Here is a 27573-nt window from a genome sequence, read left to right as displayed (position 1 = left end):
AGCTACAAATCCTTGATGAAGAATTAATGAGAAAGAGCCAGGAGTACAAAGCATAAATACACCTGGTACCTCTGCAAACAGCTGCAAAGGCTTTATTTTGAATAGTATGTCCCTATTACACAACTGAAAAGCAAAAGGATACGCAGCAGGTCACTCCTATTATTTGCCTTCTACCTTTCTTTCACACTTGCCTTTCAGAAGAGCTGAGCTCTCGGATTGCTGCTAACAACTTCACCAGCACCTGCAATTTTCCTGAATCAGTTTCAGAGAAAATGTCAGAAGTATAATCTTGTGGAAAGACATCTGTTAGACCTTCGTAGAGACAGGACTCAACATGCTCATCGCTGTTCGGATCACAGGATTTTTCCTATTAAAAATAAAAGGATTCAAGCTTCACATCCCCACTAAAATATTTGACATTTTTTTTGTTGTTGTTGTTTTTGCATTGCCTTATTTCTAAAAATTTGCTATATTTTCATTACAAAAAGAGGTATGGAAAGCTATCACAAAGTAGTGTATCATATGAGCACAGTAAGTTTCCAGTACCATATGGACACAGTTTTAAAACAATGAGAGCATTTACTGTGATTTACATCCTCTAATTCAAGATTTTGTTTACAGTTGGGTAGAAAGCAACATGAAATACTAAAAAGTGAAAAAAGGAATTGACTTCTATTTCTCTACTTCTACAACTACAAAGATATACATCCACAGCAAAGCCATAACTAAAAATTAGGGGAAAAAATCAAGATGCTGTCATTAGGTTTCCTTTATTGCAAGGGAAGTGGGGAAAAAAAAAAGAAAAAAAAAAAAAAAGGAAAAAAAGCTGGCAAATAATAACGTGCTGAAACTTGCAAACCAATGTTTCACGGGGAGGAAAAAGCCAGACTAATCAAACCCCACAACAGTTATGAATGACCTGCATATACAGTCCTTTCCATGCAGATAATTTCCAAAAGGTTATGTTTTCATTTACGAAAAATTCAAATGCTTATACTATGAAGTGAAGGCAACTCACTTTACTTGTCAGAGTTGCAATTTACAGAGATGTCTGCTGTGGACATTCCTGCAAAGTCATGAAGAACATTTTTAAGGAATATTTATTTACATTTGCACTCACCTTACTCAACTTGGACTACTACTGAAATAAGTTAGTAAGATTAAGTTCTAACTATCATACAAGTTACTTGTAGGAATGAGAAGATTTATGTGAAACTAACAAGGTGTAGAGGGTGATGGGATTCCAGGAAAAAGAGAGGCAGCTTGTACCAGTGATGTGTCGAGCCTGCAGCTGTCAATATCACTGAACTCTATACTGTATCAGAGGGAGGTTTCATGGGAAACAGCAGACAGAGTATACAGAATAATCTTTAACTGAGTACTCTTTGTAAAGCTCACATTTGAATGTATTTTTACAAATATTCAGGGACCATACTAGGAGGGAAAATACATGCAGGTAAGGAAGAACAAGAAAATAACAAAGGTGGAGACATACCTACATTCAGATTCCCTAACATTTACATTTTTGAAAGCCAATCTCCTAAAGCAAGTCAGATGTGAAAACAGCATGGAAATGACCTTAACTGACATGCACATTGACCATAACATATTTCTAGTGACCTCTGTCAGCTGAAATGACTACTTGCAGGCACCCACCCTCATGCAGATAGATACCTTTACAGCTTTAAACAGAAGACATGGATGATTGCAAAGTTTTTTCAAAGCTCCTATACATATTAGGTGAGGACTATTTTCTAGCCTGCCTTGTAGACAGGAGGTAATAACATGAGAACTGAGCAGTTTTCGATACAACTCAAGCTGCAGCGCTGTTGGTTGGCAGAAGATAATGTTCTCCTTTTTTGGTGGAAGAAATTTGTTTATAACCTCTTGTGTTCTCCTAAGAACAAAGAGTCCGGTGAGGCGTGTGAGTTCTGCTGCTCTTTTTTCTCCTAAATCCTTTTCCTCCTACAAGAACGAAGCACAAAATTAATGCTCATCTTGCATTTCATCAAAATAATTTTCTATATTATTTTCATTAGGTTGTTAGTGAATATTTTAAATGCACAATATCACTTCCAGCATGGGAACATAATGATCCGTTCCAAAATTAGTACCACTGCATTAGCTTAATTCCAGTTTGGTTTCTACAGTCTTAAACAAATGAAGATAATGTCCCCAAGGATACACAAGATTCAGATTATATTCCACAAATCCATAAATTTCTTGACTGACGTAATAAAATAATGCAGTATTGTGGAGAAATTAAGACATAACACAGTATCCTCATACGGTAATTTACATGACAGTTTTGGAAATTCAAGATGCTGGATGCCTAATAAAGAGCAGCCATAATCTCAATATGCGTGTATTCCTCACCTCCCTTTGGAAAACAACCAAATTTATTCAAACAAGAAGCTGAAAAGCTTTTGCTCCCATTAATACTCCTGAAGTTCACCTGTTCCACAGAAAGCAAATTTCCCATTCTTCTCTATTAATTTCCTTCAATAAGTGCTTTTTTTTTTTAAATAACATACCTTTGTTGCTGAAGGTTCTCTGGATCTGACAATGGGCTCCTCATATATCTTTCTGTATGTGGATAAAGAACCAAGTACTCCTGGATTTACAAATTCTATTAAAGCATAAAATTCTTGCAAGTCATTTTGGATTGGAGTACCTGGGAAGAGAGAAAAATAATTCTGTATCTATAATAATGTATTCATAACAAAGAATTCTGACAGAAGTACAATTGTTGAATGCAGAGTTTAAAATTCATAATGCATCTTAAAAAGTTATTTTATTTCAATGGGAATTACTCAGAATATTGAATGAACCTAGAACTCCACTCTGATTAATAAACTACCATCTTCCTAACTGAATAACTGCATATCTAGTTGATTTGACAAAAGGATTGATTCTAGAAGTTATTTTGTTAAATAGCTGCAAAGGAAAATAATGAGTGTATAAAAATGGAGTCCTCATTCCCTTACAGAAGTTCCACAGCTCCTTACCCACCCCCTAAGATACACAAATTTTACTTGTCACTCTTTTCTTTTTAAAATCTGTTTTTAAAAGATCCAATATTTGTGCACTTAATACCCATTGCAAAAGTTTATGTTGTGTTCCTATCATATTTACAATATCCTCTTTCCTTTACGCCAATCTGATACTTTTAGCATAGCTACATATTAAAATTTATATTAAACTACAAATACTAACCAGTAAGGATAATTCTCCTCTCACAAGACAGACTAGTGAGGGCTGTAGTTGTCTTAATAGAGCTATTTTTCAGACGATGTCCTTCATCACAGATCAGGAGGTTAAATTCTATAGCCTGAATTTGATCCAGAGATCGTAGTAGCATCTCATAGCTGATTATCATAACTGAATAAAGTGGAGAATTGATGAATTCTTCTACTTTATGGTCCTACAGGGATAAAGAAAAATATAACATACAACTGTGTTTTTTGAAATCACCCATCATACTACTTACAAATCTGGTGGCTGTAGAATCTTTTCCAGCATGACAAAAAACATTGACTATCTCCTTCAAGAGCTGGATTCTTGACTGTGTCTTAATTTGCAAAGCAAAGAGGGAATCTGATACAGCAATTTTTTTTTTTTAGCTTTATCACCTCATTAATAGACAATTCATTACTCTTTTAGACCTTGAGATCCTTTGAGACACATTATCATCAAGGTGAGAAATTGTTACAGACTCCCTGGAATAACTTCCCAGTCCTGGTATTTAGGTAAACTAAACAACTACAATCGAGATAACAAACAGGCAATTGGCTGCCCAAACATCCACTGTGGGATCCAAAGCTGCAATGTCCAGCAGAAAGTTACCACGCTCTGCCAAATTAGAATTTCTCTTGTAATTTTGAATTGAACATGATATTCAGTTTGTTAAAAGCCTTTACCATTGATGGGTTGGTCAAAAGGAAAGCACAGTGTTGGACTCAGAAAATTAAGCCTAAAACTAAGCCTAGGAAACAAGACTATTCATTGGTAAATATACACAATTCATCTCTGAATCACACATTACTGGTCAGAAAGCATCTCTGAGCCACTCCACCCTTAAGTGCCCTTCAAATCCCCCCTTTTTTTTTTCAAAGGACATTCAGATTTCCTTTCCTAAACTCTTAAATAAAACAACCAGGACCAAATGTGACAAAGAGGAAAACTAACAACAGTTATCCAGGTTAGAGCATTCAAGTCTGACCAGAATTGAATCTGTACAGTTCTAGAGCTTGGAGACAGAACTTTGAACAGAAACATATTAAGTTAACAAAGCACTGTAATGTGAAAGGGAGCTTCTTCCAAAAAAGGCTCCTAAAAGTGACTACATTTATTTACAGATCTGTGAATGTAAAAATAGGATTGCGCACCTGTCTGGTAATCACACATAAAAGTGGAAAATTCTTCTGTGGCCCATCCCTTGTCTCCACTTGAGCTCCACTGAGCTCAAGAGACAAAGGCCCTGCACACTCCATCCTGTGTGCTAACGGTGTTCATTGCCTATACATGCAACAGTCCCAGCTGACAAGCTGAAGAATCTCTTTGATCTTTAAAGCAAATCAAGCTAGAGCTTCAAAAGGTAGCGCTATTTCCAAACAAGATCAGTTATCAAACATAAACTACTAAGTCTGGGGCATAATGCACTCAAAGAACAATAGCACTTAGTTATCAGAGCCTTCAGAGCCTCCTATTTGTTGATTCAGATGAATCTATAGGCCAAATCTGGCAAGTTAACCCCCCAAAGTACCTTGCGGTAGGTGAATCTCCACAGCATGCTCATGGAGAGGCCCTGCACGCAATGGAGGAAGTGTGAAACAGTGCAGAGCAGGTAACAAGGGTGTGGACAGATTTCCTCAAGGTTTTGAACTGAGCCACAGCATTCCTGCTGATTCCAAGTCTGCAAGACTGGAGGTAAGTGCTAGTTTTCTGTCCAGTATTTTTACTGCCAGTTTTGAAATAGGAGAAGAAAATTTCCCTTGCCCTCCATTCCCAGCATAGGAACAGAAGAGCCCTGTAGGCATCCTCCAGTGTTATCCCCATTTCAAATTTGGGCTCCACAGTGCAGTCCTCATGACAGAAGCATCTCTGATCTTTTCTTGGAAAGCACCAAAAGATGAGCAGGGTCTGGGAATCTTCTGCTTTCTCACTCTTTCTGGGTATGAGCTGAGCCTATAGGCACTGGGAACTGCCTGCAGCTGTTATTATATACAGCAGTGAAAGACGGACTGAAAGTTAAAGTAATTTTACAAGCCAATTTCAAGTAATTAATTTATCCTCTTAACTAGCTCCAAGATACGAATGTATTATAACCTCCATTTTCACAATTACCCAAAGTGACTTGACAGATTTAAGAGAGGAGCCTGGAGCTACACACAGAGCAATTGTCAGCCAGTGTTAGGGTTCCATAATGTCCCAGACTTACTCTCTGAACAGACCCTGCCTTGCACTGGTTCAAATCCAGTGAAGTGTAAATTAAAAAATGCTGAATCATGAAGTAGTGTAAACCTTGAATTGATTCATTCTCCAGAATTTTCACTTAAAAACCTAAACAACCACTGTAGAAGTGATACTCTGCAAAGAGATCATGGAGTTATTCTCTCAATCACATCTCAAATGTTGACTGTGTGGATTGATAAGACCTAAATGCAACCTTTGGAGGGAAGCCTTCATTTTAAAAGCAATGCCTTCTATCTGACATCTGCATTTCAACAGAAGTAAACTGCAATCACATTTTAAAAGCAGATAATGTCCTGTTTTTTTAAAAGAATTTACCACTGAGGGGTTAGGATCAGTCTTCAGTCCTTCAGTGTGAAAATGAGGAAAATATGCCTAATGCATTTTAAAAGTCTCCCACGTCTTCGAATGTATTCCTTGTAGGCAAGAATGGAAAAAGGAAAAAAAAAAAAAACACTGAGACAAGCTCTTCCTTTTAAGTTATACTGAAGGAATAACAGTATGATAATTGCTGGTTTTCTGCAGAAGATAGACAGTAAATTATTTTAAAACACCTCATTATACTCCGGGCAAGTCATACTGCATCTTGCTTTTGCATGACAATGTATTCACTGCTATTTGGGAACAACAGTCTTAAAAGCTGCTGAGTGTCCTCAATCCAAACAGCTCCAATGAAATGAGTAAGAATATTAAAGTTATTTAAATTAAAAGTTGGATAAAAGCTACTGTCATTTCAGGTCACCGTAACTGTCAGCAAATCCAGATTTCTTTCTTCCCAACATTATTCAAAAAAAAAAAAGAAAGAAAACATTCAATTTTTTTTTTTTTTTAATCACCTTTACAGGTAATAATGTTACTCTATTATATTTTGTCTTCTATCCACTTTCCTTAGAAAATTCTGTATTTCTCCATCTCACCTATATTACATTACAGTTCCTGACAAGTCAGTTTGCTTCATTTCCACATCTTGAAACAAGTTACTGAGAAAAACAAGTGATGCAAAGAGCACTTCTTACTGAAGTGCATGTGGATGGGCCCCAGTGGAAGATGAGTAGGTTTAATAATTTCAGAATTTTGACAATAGTAAGAATGGAACTCAAATAATTACTTTTATAAAGTACTGTACATTCTACAAAAGAGTTTCATATAGTTTGAACACTTCCATCTCATCTGAAATTTTCATTCTTCCATATAGAATGTAAAGTGTCCCCACTTTCTCCCACTGGTACATTTTAATCAATAAGGACCAAGGAAAAATCGTAAAATCATAGAATCATTGGAAAAGACCTCTAAGATCATCCAGTCCAGCCATCCACCTACCACCAATACTGCCCACAGAACCATGTCCCAGAGTACTACATCTACCCTTTCCTTAAACACCTCCATGGACGAGGACACCACCACCTCCCCGGGCAGCTTGTTCCAATGCACCACTACTCTTTCTGAGAAGAAATTCTTCCTAATACCCAACCTGAACCTCCCCTGGCACAACCTGAGGCCATGACCTCTCATCCTATCTCTGTTACCTGGGATAAGAGGCTGACCCCCACCTTGCCACAATTTCATGTCAGGCAGAGGGCAATGAGAGGGAGAACAATCCTTCTGAATAATCCCAGCTCCCTTAGCTGCTCCCCATAAGACTTGTGCTCCAGACTCCTCACAGCTTCATGGCCCTTCTCAGGAGGTTCCAGGTTGTCGATGCCTTTCTTGTGGTGAAAGGCCCAAAGCTGAACACAGTACTTTAGTTGCAGCCTCACCAGAGCTGAGTACAGGAGGACGACCACCTCCCTGCTTTTGCTGGCTTTACTACAGGAGACTAAATCATCCTTACAGAAACCTAACTCTCACCAGTGTCAGTAAAAGGAATAACTTCCTGAGATAACCAGAAACAGATGAAATAAAGGTTAGAAAGTTCTCAGTAAAGAGTAACAGTAACTACCAGAGAAACACAGTACAAGTCAGTCAAGGTAGAAGCTGTGTTATATAAAGCAAGGAAGGTGTGCACTTCAAGGTACAACAGAAAGCTCTTCCTTAAACTAGAGGGACAAGGAAGAGAACGTCCCCTTTGACATCTGCAAAGGTGAACCATGAAACTTATGCTACATAGGCAGGTGATCTTCAGCTGCTGACAGCTAAATGCACATATGGCTCTGAAGGAGAAATGAAGAATTCCAAATAAATTTTAACAGTGAATTACTAGTTCACGTCCCTGCTTAAAAAAAGAAAAAGAAAAAAAAAATCACAAGTCCTATATTCTGAGTCAGATAGGACCTAATCCCTTCTAGGAAATAAATCTTACCTGATCAACTGTAAAGACTTTGATCCTTTCGCTTCCCAACCATTTCTGAAATTCTTTTTTCCAGTTTTTTACCAGACTCCCAGGGGTGACAATTAGTGCTCGCTTCAGTACAGGTTTACATCCATAGACCCCTTGACGCAGAAGAGTCCAGACAAGTGAAATGCACTGCAATGTTTTTCCTAAGCCCATTTCATCAGCAAGAATAGCTCCAAATCTGCCACTAACTCTGTAAGACATAAGAAGCTATGGTAACATTTTAAAAGACGTATCTGTAATTACTCACAACCAGTTTAGGGGAATTGTTTCTCATGTCATTTCGTTTACTACAAAGAATCTAGTTATACTTACTATATGGTTATATGGTTATTATAGTCAGTTAGGACCAGAAGTCCTTAGAGTGAAATTCCTCATTTTCTGGACTAATGCACTAGACTTCCAAAATCAAATTAAAGCTTAAATCTCCTTCTAGAATTTAAAATATAACATGTAACGCTTGTATATACCTTCTCTTACTTTCGCTGTACATACTTCCTCAGCTTCTCTATTCCAAAGGACAAAACTATAGATTATACAATTATATATATATAATTTATATATAAATATATATAATAAATGATTTATAAACCCCAGAAAGTGGTGTGATTTAGCATGAGTCAGATGGGTTTAGAAGATGTATTTTCAACAGAACTGACAGGCCCTTTGCTGTACTAGCATCTGGCAAAGTCACAGCAAACACAGTGCTTCACAAAGGTCAGAAAAAAACCTGTGCAATCTTTACTGGAGAAAGATAATTAATATTAATTAACTGATCAATTTTTCAAATGCTCCCCTTCGAATTGTCTAATTTTTTAAGATGGAACATGATAATATTATAGGCACTGAAAGCCAAAAGGATAATTATGTTCTTACCTCATTCCCATTACACATTCATATAGAAATACAATTCCTTCTCTCTGATGTGGTCGGAGATTATTTGCAACGTAAGGATCCACCACTACATCCACCACGGGTAAACCAGCCTTGTTGAACATGCACTGATGACTTGCATTCGGTCTTGGCATAACTAGAGAATCTTGAAGTACAAAACATATGCAAATATTGCTCTAAAATTCTCTCAGTCTGTTAGCAAATGGTATTATTCCTCTAACTCAGCTACAGCAAAAAATCAATAATGTGATGACCGCTGAAAACACTGGTTAACATATTGACCTTTTTCAGACAGAAAATGCATTTACCAACAAAGTATCTAGATAGCCTCCAAAATAAAAATCCTTTTACAGAGGTGTCCAAAATAGTTTGCACTTTTCTCAAATGCAATGGTGACAAAGTGAGCACTCTGAGCATTGTTTCAGGAGATGAAACTGCCTACCTAACAAATGCAGCATGAGGACTTTGAATACACAGAGTTAAATCAGAAGAAGGTCTAAAGAGCTTCTGAAAGGAAAGTTTAAGAAAACACTGACCCACAGAAAGACTAAACTTTACATTTCAAGGGGATATTCTTGTAGCCCAGATTTCTGTAGTCCAAAAAGACTATTTTGTCTGAGAAACAGAGAGAGATAAGACGATTTGCCAAAATAGAGGGGAAGAATGAGAGTGAGCTGACAAAGGCTGCCACAGTGCATAAAAACAAAAAGTTGACAGGTTTGAAGTCATACAGAGGCAAGCAGAGCATGAAGCTATATCCTTTGGCTACATCTGAATAACAGTTTTGCTTGCCATAATTTGTTTACAGACTCTGATGGCATTACTTTGCTAGACGATGTCCATACACAGTTGCTGATATTGATGCTACAAAGCCTCACTGACAAGTTGTATTGTCAGAAGACAGAATGAGAAAGCAATTTACAGCTTCTAATATTTTTATGTTGCTAGAGTAGACCTATATTGATAATTTATTCATGGGAATAGATCTGTTGAAGACTTGAATCACTCAGAGGGATTTTGTTTCCTACTGACAAAAAGCAGAGTTCTGATGGATTACACCAAATTACATCTGGATGTATATAAAAACCCAAGGTGATGAAAATATCTGTCAAAATTTTGCTGCCTCAAAGATGGGAAAGAAACAAGATTTAGATGATTTATGGACTAAATCTTAGAAATCATACATGAAAGACATGATGTCATGTCTTTGTCACTGTAGTCTGTTCTGTTGAGCACACAGATAAGCAGCATTCTATTTTGAGAAAGCTGCTTTTTAATCAAGTATTTTCATTGACATCAACGTGAAAACTTCTGAATGCTCCCATCACAAAGCCCTAGTCTAGGAAAATACCTCCAGCACTTCTGAAAGAGATTATGCACCAAGGCATTACATAAATGATATGATTCTCCAAGGTTGAGCATCACTAACATGTGAGTCCAATCTACTGATGTCTTGAGAGTTCTCTGTATCAGAGAGAACTCATTTGAGTACAGAATATGTCAGCTCTTTGCTAGATTTTAGATTAGAAAGCTAATGCAGAATTGTTATAAAAATGCAGATGCCTCATTAGACCCAACAAAACCAAGATGAATTCAAACTAGAAGACAGTGCTAATGAGTTTGCTCTTACCCAAGTGCCAATGATATCACCAATTACCGTATAATCAAGATATCATTGTTTATTTATATAGTTGTTAAGTAGCAGTTTTGTCAAGATTTGGGGTAAAAAGCTGGATAGAGCTATAATAAAAATGCAGAACAACTCTTTATTTAATAATATTTCTTTTAAATCATCTTCCTCTTTCATCTGAAAAATAAAGCCATCAGCACAAGGCCTGCTCTGAAAGTAATGCCTCCTATTTTACTATGTTGCCCCACGATGTCAGAAGCAGATGTTGCTGGTATGGCAGCAGAGATTGAGACTTCCCACCAATATTCTGCCACATCTTGTTGCCATGCAACAGATGGCAGCAGAGGGGCAGTCTGACAAAACAGCATCTGACACTGAAGCGCATATGAAGCAAAGATGTGCACCTGAATTCCTCCATGCGGAAAAAAATTGCACCCACAGACCTTCACTGACACTTGTTGAACTTCTGTGGAGACTAAACAGTGGGTGTTAGCACAGTGAGGTGGTGAGTGGTACATCTGAACAGTGACAACAGCAATGTGAAAGACAAGTCATGCTCTGGATAGCCATACAGATTTTTACGAGTGTAGCACACAGGCTATGATTCATTGCTGGCAAAAATGCATGGCTAATGGTGGTGACTCCACTGAAAAATAGTATTCTGTAGCTCATAATTTGCTTTGTCTAATAGTGTTACGTTCTTTGTATCTGTTGTAGTTTCCACGGAAATAAATAGGAGACATTACTTTCAGAGTAACCTACGTAATTTAAGAACTCATGATTCTTCAGTACAGGGCAATTTTAGCACGACATAACAAAACTTTTATTCCAAAACATATCTGGTCAAGTTTGGTGCAGTAAAGTTACACTCACTGGCTGTTAAGGATCAAGCACCATCAGGAGCAGTTATCTGCATTTGGCTTAACTGCTCTATTACTGACCCCACTGGGAAGCTGGAACTCATCTAGAACTTCTAGTGTACATCAGATTGTTTCTCTGAACGACATACACATTTTTCTTGGCAGAACTCTCAGAAACCACTTCTACAGAAGAAACCACTCAGAAACCACTTGCATCTACAGCCATCTGTAACATCTGTGAGCAAAAGTGATGCACTGCAGAGCATTCTACTTGTTAGAAACACATGATAAAATCCTAACGTTTTGTTGACAGAAAAACGACTACTGTATTTCAGAAATACTTCAGTAATATGTTAAGGAATGTGAAAATTTTGGTTACACATTCAACTTTCCTGAGAGCCAAAGGGTGCTTAAATAAGCTTAAAACTTTGAACCTTACTTGCATCATTTGGATTGTGACGAGGTTTGCGGCTCTGAGAACTGAGGAGGATATTCTCTTTAGTACTGGGTTGGCAGGCACTTTTGATTGGCTTACAGAATTGTTTCATGGTAGTTTGAGGTAAAGCAGTGTCATGAGTCGCTATTCCAGTCTGAAAACACCTGCCACTGCTGAAGTCATCTGCTGAAATTACACCCATCACTTCAATTTCTTTTCCTCCAATCATCAGTGTTTGACCTTCCTCAAGACTGTCTAACTCTTTAGATTTATATCCAGTACCTAAAAAAAGATCAAAATTTAGGAATTAGGACAACACAGCAAATACTACTTCCTTAACATCGCTATTTATCTGCATGAAGGATACATAAAACTGTCAACAGGTCTATCTTCGTGCAAGATCATTTGAATTCCAGTCTGAAAAGCTTAGTTCTAAGTCAGGACGGGCTTTAAGGGTAGATGTGAAGTTAAGAAAGACAAAAAGTGAATCCACAAAGCTAAAATGTTTATGCAGCTCCCTGAAATAATTGTTTCCATAACACACAGCAGATTAAAAGAGAGAGCTTCCTAGATTCTTAGTAATATACTATTAAGAATTTAGGACACTTGCAGAGAAGAAGAGCAAGAAGTTCTGCTGTCTAGCTTTAAAAACAAGCTAAGCCAATGCTGTTTTTAGGTTTCCATATTCCTTCTTAAATCCTGCTCTGGTATGCCTAAGTAAAAAATAAACCAAAAGCTTCCTTTTACTCCTTTTTTCCATTTAAAAATAGTAATTCTGGATGCTCATTCACATTCACTGTAAAACTGCTAGTGTTAAATGCAATTTTGGAGGTAAAAACCACTACCCCTCACTCAGACTGCCTGTAGAATAATCGAAGAAATTTTAAAATTACACTGCTTAAATTGGTGAATTTATGTTTTTCTTAGAATCCATGAACATGGAAAGCAGATCAGCACCAGTGATGTTGGTACTGCTGTGCTTCCTGACACAAATAAACACACAAAAAACTTTAGCATTGGGAATCAGAATATTTGTTTTCCTATTGTGTTTTCTGCTAATTCAAGAAGACACAACAGGGTGGTGGCTGATGCATTCCAGGCATTGCTCTCTTTCTCTCTGCCTTTTTCAAACCCAAGCAAGTCTGTACATACATCGCTTCGCTATGGCTGAATTTGAATTAACTTCTAAGTCACTGACTTAAAACTGCATGGTCCTAACAAGGCTCACAATGTCATGATTGTAATTAAAAGAGCAAAGGAGCCAAGTCAGCCCCAAAATTAATCAAATTATATTTTGTAGCAACACTGTCCAATCCAAATTCCTTACTAAATATGTTTGGCTTAGTTAGCAATGCTAATTCTTGCTTTTCTTTCAGTAAAAAATACTATCTCAAATTGATTGCAGCCTACAGTTTGCAAGTCTTATTTTTAACTCTGATAACAACCCAAACTGTGTCTTACAGCAGCAGCTGCTGCTAAAACTGCAAGATTAAAAATTGCTACACAGTTGACTGTGGCTGGAAAATGTTGCTGTTGTTCATCTTTCTGACAAAGACAATAGTTTTAGCTGCTTGATTGGATGGAAAGTACAGATCCAACCTCAGACATTCCCAGTTCCCATACTACTGGCTGGAACATCTACAAGAAACTTACTTGTCTACCTTTTGAATTCTCACACTTTCTTCAGTGCAGTACAAGAGCAACCAAAATCAACTCCTGCCTGATTTAGCATCTCTGCTGAATTACTACAGCCCCATTTCCAGATCCTCTCCTTGGACTACCATTTGGTGCTTCTGTGAAGAATGTTACACAGCCTGCTACAGACTCCCCCATGCATCTGCTTTATACGTAAGAAACAAAAAGCTTTCTTTCCATCTCCCTCAATAAAAAAAACCTAATCTTTTCTCATCCTGTGTTCAACTTCAGTACTGAGAACTCTAAAATATCTAAGAAGTTTTTCTCTGTTATTCAAAGCATATTAATTTTAAGTCAGCAGTTCACTTACACACACATGCAAATGTACAGTACCTCTGCCAATGTCTTTGCCTTCCATGTCTTTCAATATTACTGACTTTCCTTTTGTTATAAGAATAGCATCCCCTTCCCACTTCTTGTGCTTCTTCTTTGATGCCTTACACCACATAACACTGAAATACTTTGTGAGGCAGTCAGGTTCTTCCTGCGCTGCTGCTTCTTTTGCCATCCCTGATGTTGGCAAATACATTGCATCTAAAAGGGAAATAAAACAACAAAGAATATCTCAAGTTCTCTTGATGAAGCGTATATTCATTTCCATTTCAAACAAATGCATTTCATCTTACATAAATGAAGTGGCATGCTTCCTCTCCTGGGCTGTTTATGTTAAGTATGGACTGAGACAGAATAGCACGTAAGGACTCATCCTGAAATAAAAACCATTAAATTGGTTTTGGAAAGTATGTGCTTTCTGGAAAAGGACATTTCTTGGTGTGTTACTCAGAGAGATCCTGATTTGTCAGAATGGATGATAACTGTGTAAAAAGAATAAAAGGAAAGGCTGGGGAAAAAAAAAAAAAGGGAAACAAGAATGAGAGAAAATGACCCGTCCTGATGAAGTGGTGCTGGGCAACGTTCTGGAAACAAGGGCAGGAATACAAGATTCATGACAGGAAATAAAGGAGACCAGTACACAGGTCTGAAGCTGAAGTCATTAGTACTAAAGTGCAGAGTAGCTGTAACTAATAATGCAAGAGATTACTTCAACTGCTTTCCTCATTCTCTTTAAATGTAAGTGATTATGTAAGTGTTGAAACAGACCACGTCCTGAGCATGCAGCAACCCAAACGCTGTTACCATGCTCAGGCTGACTTTGATTTGTCAGCAGTTAACTCATTCTAAGCAACACAAATATAAAAGCTAATACAACATGTTTAGCTTAATAAGGTTAAGAAATTATAATAGAACTGACAGCAGTTGATCATAATATCGATTAAGAATAAATGCATGCTTCCAGGAGTTAGCTATCTGACATGAGCCAAGTAATGGCAGATAAGTCCTCAGCATTATCTAAAGGAATATCTGTAGCATTCCTTTTCAGCACATGCACAGCTTCAAAGAGAGAATCAGACTAATTTTCATTAAAATACCCCCGCATGCTGGTTAAAGGCTTAAATCGGTTTGCTCCTTTGATTCCATCTGGGATTGAACACTACAGAAATCTGTTACGAAAAAGCGCTTATGCCACAGACTAACCTTTCCACAGTTTCCAAGTGTGCTGGTGTTTAAAGGAAAGACGGCAAGAGCAGAGGGTTGCTTACAATAAAAATGAGGCAACTTAACTGTAACGAGGTGAATTCACAATAAATAGAGGCAACAACATAACAACAAGCCTACATCTTCTTAAAACTGAGAAACACTAGCATGTTATATGCCTAAATGAGTGTGCAATTTTTGATATTTTATAAGTGCTATCTAAACGAAAAATTGTTTTTCAGGGCATTAGCCAGTGTCTGTGCTATCTCTTGTGACAGGTGCCCATCTCCAAGGGGTAACAGAGCAGCTACTGGGTACAGGCACAGCAGGCAGGGATCCACTTAGATGGAAGCTGGGGAATGAGCCAGAGAGCAAGAACAAATCCTTGCAGTTTTGCAAAAAGGTGTAAGGGTTTTACTGGATCTTCAGCAATCACAAGAAATATGATTTGGAGGAGCAATGGATAGAGAGGGAGAAAGAGAAAACTCTTACTGTGCTAAAAATAAAAGATATTTGATTCTGTTTTAAGTTTCTATACATCAATTGATTCAACAAAAGAAATACAAGACAGTTTTCTCTGTTTTTCTTGTATTTTAATCAGCAACTGCTATTCCTGTCATCATTTAAAGATTTTATATAAGTTACTGTAAGAATGAAGGAGATTTTGTTGCAGAACTTTATTCTCTTTTGAGGGACACTCATTCACAACCAGAAATGACCTCCTGCAGTGTGCCCTCGTAGCCAAAAAGGCCAATGGCACTCTGGGGTACATTAAACAGAGTGTGTCCAGCAGGTCGAGGGAGGTGATCCTCCCTCTCTCCCCTGGTAAAGCCTCATCTGGAGTACTGTGTCCAGTTCTGGACTCCCCAGTACAAAAAAGACAGGGATCTCTTGGAAAGAGTCCAGCGGAGGGCCACAAAGATGGTGAGGGGCCTGGAGCATCTCTCCTATGAGGAAAGGCTGAGTGAACTGGGTCTGTTCAGCCTTGAGAAAAGACAACTGAGAGGAGATCTAATCCAGGTTTATAAATACCTGAGGTGTGGGGGCCAATCTCTTTTCAGTGGTACGTGGAGACAGGACAAGGGGAAACGGACACAAGCTACAGCACAGGAAGTTCCGCACGAATATGCGCAAGAACTTCTTTACAGTGAGGTGACGGAGCACTGGAACAGGCTGCCCAGGGAGGTGGTGGAGTCTCCTTCTCTGGAGATGTTCAAGACCTGCCTGGATGCCGACCTGTGCGACCTGCTGTAGGGAACCTGCTTTGGCAGGGGGGTTGGACTCGATGATCTCTGGAGGTCCCTTCCAACCCCTACAATTCTGTGATTCTGTGATTCCTGGTCTCCTCCATTGACTTCCCACATGAGTTTGGTGATCCCTAAGATCTGTTTTATGGTCAGTGCTCTTATACTCAGGGAGTCCTGTTTGTTGTTATATGAATCACCAATAGATTAACTTTCAGGTCCAAACAATTCCTCAAAGTCTTCTTAGCCCCACTTTATGTAAAAATAATAACAGAAGAATAATTTAAAAATAGTATTGGAAATTGCTAGCATTTTGTAGCTGATTTTTGGAGAGATAGATTTCTAAAGCAAACTGCCCTCAGTGAGCAGCAAACTGGATGCCAGTATTCCATATAATACTACCATGTTCCTACTGAAAAACTGAAAATGAACAGAATGTGATGCTCAGGTTTCTTACCTCAATTTGTCTTTAACTTACTGTAATTTCTGTTTATAACAATACCCAATAATGATTTGTTTCAGTCAGTGCCACATAATGTATTCTCCTTTTACCTGTAACTACAGTAGAGTTTCAGATAACAATGTTAAGGTCTTTTTCTTTCTCTGCAGCCAAAACCTTACTGCCTGCTGATGGTAGGCACCACCTTAGAGCTGGTTTTGCTGAGATCCTGACTGCACGTTTCAGTTCTGCACTGCACTGTTAATGAGTTGGGATGAGAATAATAAATAACAGGAACTCTGTGTATGCCAGACTAAGAGGAAGATCAGGAAATCATGCCCATGCATCTCCCTCCCAAATGGCTAACTGCCTCCCAGGGAGCGCAAGAAAACACAGCAAATGACAAATCTGTCCTCCCACAGTGAAGGGCTTGGGAATCTTAAAACCTTGGGTGATAAGGCTTTAAAATCTTTCACAAACAGGAACATACCTGGCTGGAAAGCAACGGATTAAGTTTCAAGATATAAACTACTGCTTACTCGATATGAGAAACAGCTTCAGCCACCTTCAAGGAGGTGATGATTTACAGAAAACGGGACAGGATCCAGGAAAGGGGATGGGGGGAGCGTTCCAATGGCAAACCAGCTTAACCAGTTTCGGTAGGGCAGGAATTGAAGAAAACCTATCGATTAAATGTGCTGGGTTACTCCCAGTGCGCTGAGAAAGCTGCATTATCAAACACCACAAAATGTAAATCAGCGTGCATTTTGAGGAGCCTTTGCAGTGTGGCTGGCAGCCGTGTAACTGTGCATTGTAAGGAGCTTGGCATGCTCCAGTGAACAGCACACCAGACCCTGAGCCCGAGGTGTGGTTTAATGGATGGCTTAACCCCGTCTAACTGCAGGCTGCTGCCAAAACCCGTGAGCGTCCTCCTCCTCCCTGCTCCCACACTGCTGCTCGTCCAGCAGCTTAGCAGCTGAGCAGCCAGGGCACATGGATCGATGAATCACATGAGCAACCAAAGTCAATACAAGGAGAGGGAAACGTGGTTCTCAACAAGGAGACGGCCTCTTTCCTTGCAGCTGCCACTGTTAAGCTGAAGTGGTTTTGGAACCATGGGATCTGTCAAGTTGCTTATCAGTTCCGCACCTGGACTTTCACACTGTGACTGAGCCTCTTAAACAAAAACACATTGTCAGAATGCAAAAACTGGAGCTTAAAGAAAACAACATTGGTTCAAGTTGTGTTTTACAATACAAAAGAATAAATTATTAAAAAAAAAATAAGAGAGAGAGAGAGAGAGAGAGAGAAAGGGACAGGCAGAGCCAAAAATCTGGACTGAGATAAAAGGAGATTTGGCCTCTGAATCACAGCTGAAAAGCAATGACAGTGTCTACCCATAGTCTCTGCAGCCACCTCTCTGCATACGTGTCATCCACCTGCTCTGTAGATCCAACATTGGCCCTGTCTTCTGAGCAGAGGTGTTTTACAAAGCTGAGAGAGCAGAAGTGTACACAGAAGTTAAGTATCTCGCTCTATATGAAATATCTGTGTTAAACACTTCTAAGATATTCCAGGAATGTTCAAAGAAATATTAGACAGAGATAGCATCATTGTTCATTGCAAAGCAATTTCAGTCTAATGATATCTTTAATATTAAGCTAACATGTAAATGCATATTACTGTGCCTTGAAGATAGAAAAATACGTCATTAAGTCTTCTCATAGAGCTTCTATGAGACATTTTATGGGGGTGCAGCCATGAAGATTTGAGCAGACTTGCCTTTTTATCATAGGAATCAATGACAATGGGATCACATCTGAGTTGCCTGATTACAATCCAGTGCTTCACGCCCCTATTTTGAACACAAAATGTGTAACACAGAATTTGTCCTGCACACATCAGCATTGCTGCCAAAATGAAGCCACCATTACCAGAGAAGCCCATAGCATAAAGCACAATGCTATCAGTATTCAAGTTCTGTGGATGAGCTGTGGAGTTGAAATCCTGACAGAGAAAAGTCTAATTTTAATAATTTCATCAGCACTAAAGAATGCAGGACATTTCTTGACGTGAGACTTTCTAAGATTTTTGTTTGTTTGTTTTAAAAGCTAAAGCATAGACAGTTTATTTTTTGCTATTTTTACCTATTTCATAGAACGGAATGAGCTTGTTGAATGTGAAAATTAACTCACCTAAAGAACGTTATTGCAAACAGGAATATTTTCTTTAGAAAACACATCATTGTTTTACATACAGATTTATTTTTAAATAAAAATACAAATGCTCAAACACTGACCATAAAATACTGTTTTATGAGAACAAAAACCAGAGATGAATGCAATTTTAGTCAGAATACATACTATTCCTTGTAGAATTTCTATTAACTCAATGCTCTGGAGAAGAATCTAGGGATCAGGGGAGAAGGCAGTGTTTCTTTTTTGTTTTTGGCCAGGCCAAAACTTTTTCCATCCCTGAGAGCTTAAAGCTTTTGGAAATAAACGCACTTTGCACATTCTGTGTAACTTAATTTCCCGAGGATTACACAGTGGACATGCTCTAACTGAGGCTAACTTCCTCTGTAGTCACAGCTCTCACTGCTTGGACCAAAACTCTGTCCCTTCCAAACACGCCAGCAGGGAATTTGTTTTTCTCAATCAGAGACAGTATCTCCCTTGCTGAGACGAACAGGAAAACATGGCAGTAGGGATAATGAGCAGATATGTGGAAGTGCTCCTTGGAGAAGAAGCTTGAAAAGAAAGTGTGCTACCAGAAAGGAAAGCTTATTGCACCTCGTCTCTGTCCTTCAAAATTCAAGGTTCAGTAAAACCACATGGCTTGCTGGAAGCCACCAAGGGAAATCAAGGAAAGACCTAGGAGGAGGAGATGAGAACAGAAGATGTCAGGGAAAATAAAGGAAAAACTTACAGTGGAGAAAACAGCCAAGGACAACAGAGTATTGCAACATAAGAGATGGCAAGCAGGTGAGCCCTGAGTTGAAATGGTGATACAAAGATGTAAGGACACTCAGATCAATTCACCTCCTGATAAAAAGGGCCCACATCATTTCCCTCATCCTTCTAGTATGATTTCAGTTTCAGTGACCTGGATCCATTCGACAGATCATATCACATGAGACCATCAATTCTGAGTTTAGGGCTCATGGAGTCAGGCAGATGATTGGTAATGGCTGAGGCAGTGTAGACCAAAGAAAAGCTAAGGCTTGGATTTTCTTGCCATTCACATTCAAGACCCCTTGGTACTTTCTGTTCTTCAGCTTGAACCTTTTTCAGTCTTTCATCTTGTTTGTTGTTAACAAAAGTGCAAAGCTCACTGGGCAAAACACTGCATGACGCTGTAATAATGGTCTACACTGAATGCAGCAGTCTTTTAATGAAATCATTCAATTTCTTACCTCAAAGGGTAAAGATTAGAGTTTCAACTTGGTCTGCCTTACTCAGCTAAAAACATTAAATGATATGGAAAAATCAATTTAGAGATGTTGATTTGCTCTAAAAGCCCAAAGAATAGTAACTATAACCCCTGTGGTGCCAAACTATCCTACTCTCTACCCTCTCAAAAACCAACTTATTTTATGTGAATAGTTTTAAGGTAAGATAAACTAAATAGTGCCTTTGATAACAGGATACCACTTGTATTGGTTTCCAGCGTTCCTTTGTGGTGTAAGAAAATCATTTAACCTTAAACTTTTCAGCAGCAGACATTTACCTGAGTGTTTGATTTGAGATTCAGTTTCATTTGTAGTAACACTGAACATTGTGCACAGAGGCAACTGGAAGTTGTGGTTTTAATAGATTAGCTATAGAATCATAGAACCATTGAACAGTTTGGGTTGGAAGGCACCCACCAGCTCAGGATGCCTAGCACCTCATCCAACCTGGCCCTAAACGACTCCAGGGATGGGGCACCCACAGCTTCTCTGGACAGTGCTTCACCACCCTTACAGCGAATAATTTCTTCCCTTTATCTAATCTGAATCTACCATATTTTATTTCAAAGCCATTATCCTTTGTCCTATCACTACACACCCTTGTAAAAAGTCCCTCCCAGTCTTTCCTACAGACCCCAGTAGGTACTGCAGGTCACAATGAGGTCTTCCCAGAGCCTTCACTTCTCCAGGCTGAACATCTTTCAGCCTGTCTTCAGAGAAGAGGTGCTGCAGCCTTCTGGCCATCCTTGTGGTCTCCTCTGGACTCGCTCCAAAAGTGCCTCATTTTTCTTGCACTGGGGGCCCCAGACCTGGACAGTTTTCCAGCAGTTTTCCAGCTGGGGCCTCACAAGAGCAGAGCAGATGGGGACAATCACCTCCCTCACCCTGCTGGCCATCTCTCTGTTGATGCAGCCCAGGATACAATTGGCTTTCTGGGCTAGAAGCACACACTGCTGGCTCATATCAAACTTTTCATCCACTGGAACCCCCATGTCCTTCTCTGTGTGGCTGCTCTCCATCCATCCATGCCCCACTTACTGTACAGTATATGGAAGCTCTTAGATAACACAGTCCTAGCTGATTCAAAATACACCTTCAGTATTAATGGAGCTTTTTGATCTTACTCTCTCTGTGCCACACTTCCCAGTTTATCTCCTAGAAAGCAGAGATAACTGCAAACCTTCATCTCTCAATGCCATTGTGGAACACAGTGCCACGCGCTCAGCAGCTATTGTAATGGGCACCAGAGGAAAAAAAAATCAGGAAATTAAATAACATAGCGTGATGAAATCATGGCATTAAGGCTATAGCTGACCAAAAAGGAGGAAGGAAAACACGGAATAGTTGTTCACTGAGTGGACACAGTCCATTCTTTAAACTAAAACTGGCAAGGAAGCCAATAGAAAGAGAATATACGATCTTGCAATTAATCGCAAGGCACAAGAAGCTGTAAACAGGCTGAGTACTTTTGATACCTGAATTCGTAGCCTTAGTTTTCCTTTGCAACTGGAATTTTCTGTAAACAGTAAAAGAAATGACAGGTGTACTTAATTTGAACAATGAGGAACATTTGCCTCATCACCATTTAATGAAACTTTTAGTTCTTAAGGGTATCAGCTGCAGAGGAGGAGGAAAGCTTATACTTTGAAAATTATAGCTTCATGATAGAAAATTATTCTTCTTAAGCCTCTCAACTGTCTAAAAATCCAACTGACTCCAGCTTCCACTGTAAAAATTTAATGAACTAAGCTGAAGCTTCTGTCAAGTCCACAGAAATAGATGTGCAAGTCCTATTATCAAAGGAAAAAAAGCAGCATCATTGAGAATTCTGAAATGCTGCAGGCATCATACGGTGCAGCAAGCCAAATCAGCTCAGTAAAATACTGGAAACATTCAAATGCCATCCAAGTTCAGTGTTTACTACTCCTCCTACTGTTCCTATCCACACTGAAAGTTTACATTAATCAACTAAAGGCTCTTCTTTAAAAACAAGAACAAAACAACAACAACAAAAAGTATGTGGGACTTGGAAAATATACAGTCCTGCATTCTCTAAACACTTCCTATTGCCTCTGAGGTTTTTATTGAAATTAAAACTGTCTTTCTGATCTATAATATTTCATTAATAACATCTAAAGGCTTTTAGATATGTAGGAAGCAGAAAGCAGGGAGAGAGGGATTTATTACAATTATGTGTACTTAATATTCACATCTATTTTAGCACATATTAAAAGGTAAAACATTTTTCAGCTACCGTTTGTGTTTGTTACTGGCCATCTTTGATTTTCATGGATTATAACAGCGAGTCTTTAAAATAATGAACAAAACTTACATTCACTGTAATAACCATGAAACATAATATATTCCTATCTAAATTATTTAAACAAGACTGTTTAAAATTTATGACGTTACCCTGGAAAGAGGCACACAGAGGATGAGTCATGTTTTTGAGCGTTCTCGTGTGTTATGCAGCAGTGATTACTTACAGAATGGCTGACGAAATCTTTGGAAAGGGAAAGAGTAATCTTTCCAAATCAAGTTATATAACTTTGATTTACATAAATGTAATCCATTCAATAGGCCGAGCAGAAAAGTAATATTTATGGCCAAGGCATAAAAACTTAGGGCTTTATTTGTAATTCTTACAAGAAAAGCAAAAGTAAAAGGGAAAATGAAGGAGGAGAGGAGAAATTTTTCCTGTTTGGAGGTATGTGGTACTTACTGTGCTGCCTTGCCACTTCTTGGTGTAAGAAAATTGAACACGTTTTAAATTGCCTAGAAGTTCCAGTGCAAATTAATAAGATGATTCTATAATGGAGCCATAAATTCAACATGCCTTTGACAGAACCCACTTTGTTTCACCCTGTCTGGTTATGGTCCTAAACTGACTGCTCAGCCAACTAAAATGCATGGATACGTGGCAGCTTTCATCAGCACACGGCCCACTTGCTATTCCCAAGAGCCTCCTCTGGCCCTTGATGTCACCTGTATGATGTTCAGCCCCTGCAGCACACACAACTTCAGCTCTTCTTATCAAACTACCATATGGAGTATGTGTAAGTGTGCAGGTACAGATGTACATGCGCATAGAAAAGGATGAGACAGAACAACTGACTTAATCTCTGCTATATTTCAGCTGAAAACAATCTTTACAGCTGCCCATTACATCTTCAGAGGTAACCTATCCAAAACCACCAAAATATACTTCTCTTGAGAAACATCTCTAGTACCATCTTAGAATTTGATTCAGGATTTTCAAAACTAAACTACAGTAAATTAGCATGCACAGTTATATAACAGTTATATAAAAACTCTTCTGAAAGGAAAGAATTTTATCTATCAGAAATAATTACAACAAACAACAGTGGCTAAATTCCCTAAGCAAGCTTAATTCAGCCTTCGTCTGCACACCCACTGTGCAGCACTCTGAACCACATAAATACAAATTATATTTTCCAGTGTATTGCTGGTTTTGAAGTTTTCACAGAAGAGCCAAGCCACAAGCTGTTTGGTTCAACAGTTCCATAACTCTGGAGCTGTCCTGCCAGAAGGGCCGAAGCACTCAAAATCCAGGCTGTCTCCTCATCAAACTCACTACATTGTCAATGCATGGCTGGACAAATCTGGAGACAAATCTTGCTTTCATTTGTGCTAAGAAATCACTGTTGGGCTCTCAACAATTCACTGTGCCCAACTAGGACAGACTCTGAAAAAAAGTTCATTTATTAGGGTCTGTAACTAAAGACTTACTGCAAATGACCACTATCTGTGCTCGCTAATGAATTATGAATTAGCTAAATGGGAGAGAGCCTTTATAGGAATGGCCACAGACCACGTTAATGCCAAATGTCAGTACTTTTTCAAAAGCACAGAGAAACAAGAATGCTACAAAGGAAGGATCATCAAAATTTAATACAAAACAATGAGTTGTGCCTACAAGTTGGTTCACAGAAACAAAGCTGAGCTGCTTTGAGAAGACATAAACAAAAGCTATAGCACACACACGTGAGATGGGGTAACCCAGCATAAAACGGTTTGGCCAAAATGAAAGTAGACACTACCAGTGTTATATGGAAGTCCATTGTGACAGACAACCTACTGCCGAAGCCCATCTACAATATTGTCCCCCTGTACTTAACTATGGTGAGGCCTCGCCTCAAGTACTTTTTTTTGGCCCCCCCACTATAAGAAAGACATGGAGGACCTGGAGCATATCCAGAGAGAAGCTGTGAAGGCTCTGGAGCACAAATCTTATGGGGAGCAGCTGAGGGAATAGAGTTTGTTTAGTCTGGAGGAGAGGAGGCTCAGTGGAGACCTTATCATTCTTCACAACTGGCTGAAATGAGGTTGTGGTGAGGTGGGGGTCAGGCTCTTATCCCAGGTAACAGAGATAGGATGGCCTCAAGTTGTGCCATAGGAGATTCAGATTGAATATCAGGGAGAATTTATTCTCAGAAAGAGCGTTGAGGTGTTAGAAAAGGCTGCCCAGGGTAGTGGTGGAGTCACTGTCCTTGGAGGTGTTTAAGGGTAGATATAGTATGTAGGGACATGCTTCAGTGGGCAGTATTGGTGGTAGGTGGAGGGGTGGACTGGATGATCTCAGAAGTCTTTTCCAACCTTAATATTCTATGATTACAATGAAAAACAACACAAACATCACTTGGATGAAACACGCAGAGTTCACAAGTCAAACAAAAATTGATTTTTTTTGGCTTACACATGCACCCCAAAGTGAATCATAGAATCATAGAGTCACAAGGTTGGAAACGACCTGTAAGATCATCCAGTCCGACCGTCTCCTCATCACCATTGCCACCACTGGTACTAAACCATATCACGCAGCACGTCATCCAGACGCCTCTTGAACACTGCCAGGGACGGCGACTCCACCACCTCCCTGGGCAGGCCATATTATGATTTAGAATATATCAACAGTAATAGCAACTGCTATTGACATCTATATTTTAATTCTAATATTCAATTTTATTCTAATATTTATACGGACTTCGGATCTATAGCATGTCCCATTTTAATTCTGTATTTCTGATACACACCGTAGATTAACTCCAGGGAATTGTGTTAACAGTAGCTACAAGTGGACTAAGTAACATTTTTAAAACTGCTACTGAGTTGTGATAAATTACTTTCTTTAGCATGATCTCTTCATCAATTAATAACATTATAACTTGAAATTACTGCAACAGATTTTAACACAGGAGAAACAACATTGCCGTAACTAACCACAAACAGCACAAAATCCCTTCTCCCCTACCCCTACATCAGATCAGGACTTTGTCCTACCATTTCACCGTTCAACTACGTCTAAAAAGATAGCTGACAATTTGTAAACTCACTTATTTCAAGTACACAGAAATTCTGAATGTTAAAAGAGACATATTTTGAGAAAGCACTAACAATACAGACAAGGATCACACAAAGCCATGCATGGTGTGCAAATGGCAGCTCACAGGATGCTGTATACAAAATGATTGAGCCTTGACCAAACCAGACCTTGACATCAACAGCATATGGATGGGCATCACAGTCCAGAGAAATAATTTTTTAGACGTATTTTGTTAAATTATTATTGTTATTGTGATTATGCTAACTAAAGATGAAAATCAAGTACAATTTGAAGCACGATATTCAAGTCTGCAGTTTTGCTGAAGAGCAAGCAGAAATCATAAGTAATGTAGAGTAACTGGTGATTAAATACGGAACAAAAATCCCCTCAAGGAATTCCTCATGGAATAACAATACTCCTCATGTGTGACTAATACAGGGTCAGGCAAGGTGTCATGTTCACCCAGAAATCTTTGGATGGGTCAGCAAATCATTCCATGCAATCACAGGGATAAAACAGCATGCAACCCCACAGCACTTGAGAAGGAAAGAACATTGGAGAGAGTCAATGTTTGCACATTGCTGTGGATTCCCTGTCCCTTATCCATCCCCATATATGAAGAAATCACAACTAACGTTTTCAACAACTTTAGCACAGTAGGTATCAGATGCAAGAATTCTACCTTTAAGCTTTTAAAAACACCAAAGCTTAACGTCTGAATGTCCTGGGGTAAATTTACGTGAAGTTCTGTTAGGTTTAACCTTTCTATAATGCAGTTTGGAGCACAAATAATTTTCAAGAAAAAGAAAAAAGAAAAAAACTAATTATGTTTACAATCTCCTTCTCTAGCCTTGGGCAATATTATGAACTTCATCAACATGAGATTCAATCACCCTGTGAAAATGTGTTATATTTGAACTGTGGAAAGACAGTTTGTCAAAGCAAAATTGAGCCTCACAATTCTCCATTTGTTCCTCCTATTCAGAAACAATTCTTTTATAATTACAAGCAATATAAAGGCTCTGCCTCTTGGAAATCACAAGGACACAAAATATTTGAGCTCTAGTCTATGCATTCCCAAGCAAGAAAATAGGTGGAAATATAAATGAAAGACAGCAGTTGAAACTAGTGAGGTGGAGAATGCTAGAAGAGAGGAATATGAGTGCAAGATGTGCTGAAAGTAATATCTGCTGGTCTTGAAGTACCTCTCCTTTCTGCCATTTTTACCCGATAATGCTTCTGATATAGGGCAAGCACAGCCAACAAGACAATGCTGGAGGAGCTTGGGGGAGGGAAGAGGAAAAGATAATTAGGGAACAGTTGATAAGAGTGTAGACTGATAATTAGACAATTACTCAGATGGATAAAGTTACACAAGATGTTATCACAGTGATCACAAGGTTATCACAGTTGTAGTTTTTTCATCTAATCCTAAAAAAATAAAATCATTAGATGTTGAGAATTAAAAAGTACTCCCAGAGCCTGTTTATTTCAGTTAACTTAGTAGAAGGACATGAACATATGGTAGAAATTTGCCCTTGCCTAAAATTACTCTGCTTGTACACAGTACTTTGTAAACATGCAGACAGGGAATGCCACTGCCAGATACAGCAAAGGAAACAGAAGGATAAGAATGGGGGTGAAGGAGGGAAGGGCTTCCAACCATCCCTTTCACACATGCTAATGGAATATAATTTGCTGGAACAGTAAAAATTCATAGCACTTTAAGGTCCAGAAGGACTTAGCCACAGCTGTACGTGCACGTCTCCGCATCAGTAATACATAAAAAAACCTGAGAACAGGCACTGAGAAGTGCAAAGTCTGACGCAGACAGATAACCTGATACTGAGAAACAGATGTGGGGTGAGAAAGAAAAGACAGATCCATCAGCATGGGGAGGCATAACAGAGTCAGCACCACACTGCACTGCACTGATGTCACTGACAAGGCACAAGAAGCAAGCAAACTACTATGGGGTTCAAGAGATCTCCCCCACAGATCCTCCTCCCCAACCCCTCCAAAAAATAAAATAAAATAAAATAAAAAAGAAACACGACAGAGAGCAAAGAAAACTAAATGCATGAGATCTCAGAATGAGAGATGCTTGCAAGTTAGAATGAGAGGCCTTCCACAAACAAAATTAGAGACAAAGCTAGAACAACCAAACATAGAAATATGATTAGAGGGAGACAGTTCTGACCAGGCCTGTGCATTTTATTATTTCTTTATTCATCTGCATC

The 27573-nt window shown here is 38.8% G+C and overlaps 1 protein-coding gene across 1 annotated transcript in view; it reads right to left on the bottom strand.

Moving 5' to 3' along the window:
* The window catches only part of RAD54B (RAD54 homolog B), a gene marked incomplete at both ends in the record, with an annotated part of 58603 nt that overhangs the window by 7866 nt on the left and 23164 nt on the right, over nucleotides 1-27573 (bottom strand). Inside the window, 8 exons of the mRNA XM_079533956.1 lie at nucleotides 186-367; nucleotides 1675-1965; nucleotides 2535-2674; nucleotides 3217-3424; nucleotides 7772-7997; nucleotides 8681-8843; nucleotides 11628-11906; nucleotides 13653-13853. Coding sequence (XP_079390082.1) covers nucleotides 186-367; nucleotides 1675-1965; nucleotides 2535-2674; nucleotides 3217-3424; nucleotides 7772-7997; nucleotides 8681-8843; nucleotides 11628-11906; nucleotides 13653-13853 — 1690 coding nt within the window. The remainder of the gene's footprint in view (nucleotides 1-185; nucleotides 368-1674; nucleotides 1966-2534; nucleotides 2675-3216; nucleotides 3425-7771; nucleotides 7998-8680; nucleotides 8844-11627; nucleotides 11907-13652; nucleotides 13854-27573) is intronic.

This window comes from Tetrao urogallus, assembly GCF_951394365.1.
Source record: "Tetrao urogallus genome assembly, chromosome: 3".
Lineage (NCBI taxonomy): Eukaryota > Metazoa > Chordata > Aves > Galliformes > Phasianidae > Tetrao > Tetrao urogallus.
This window is presented reverse-complemented; position numbering and strand designations above follow the sequence as displayed.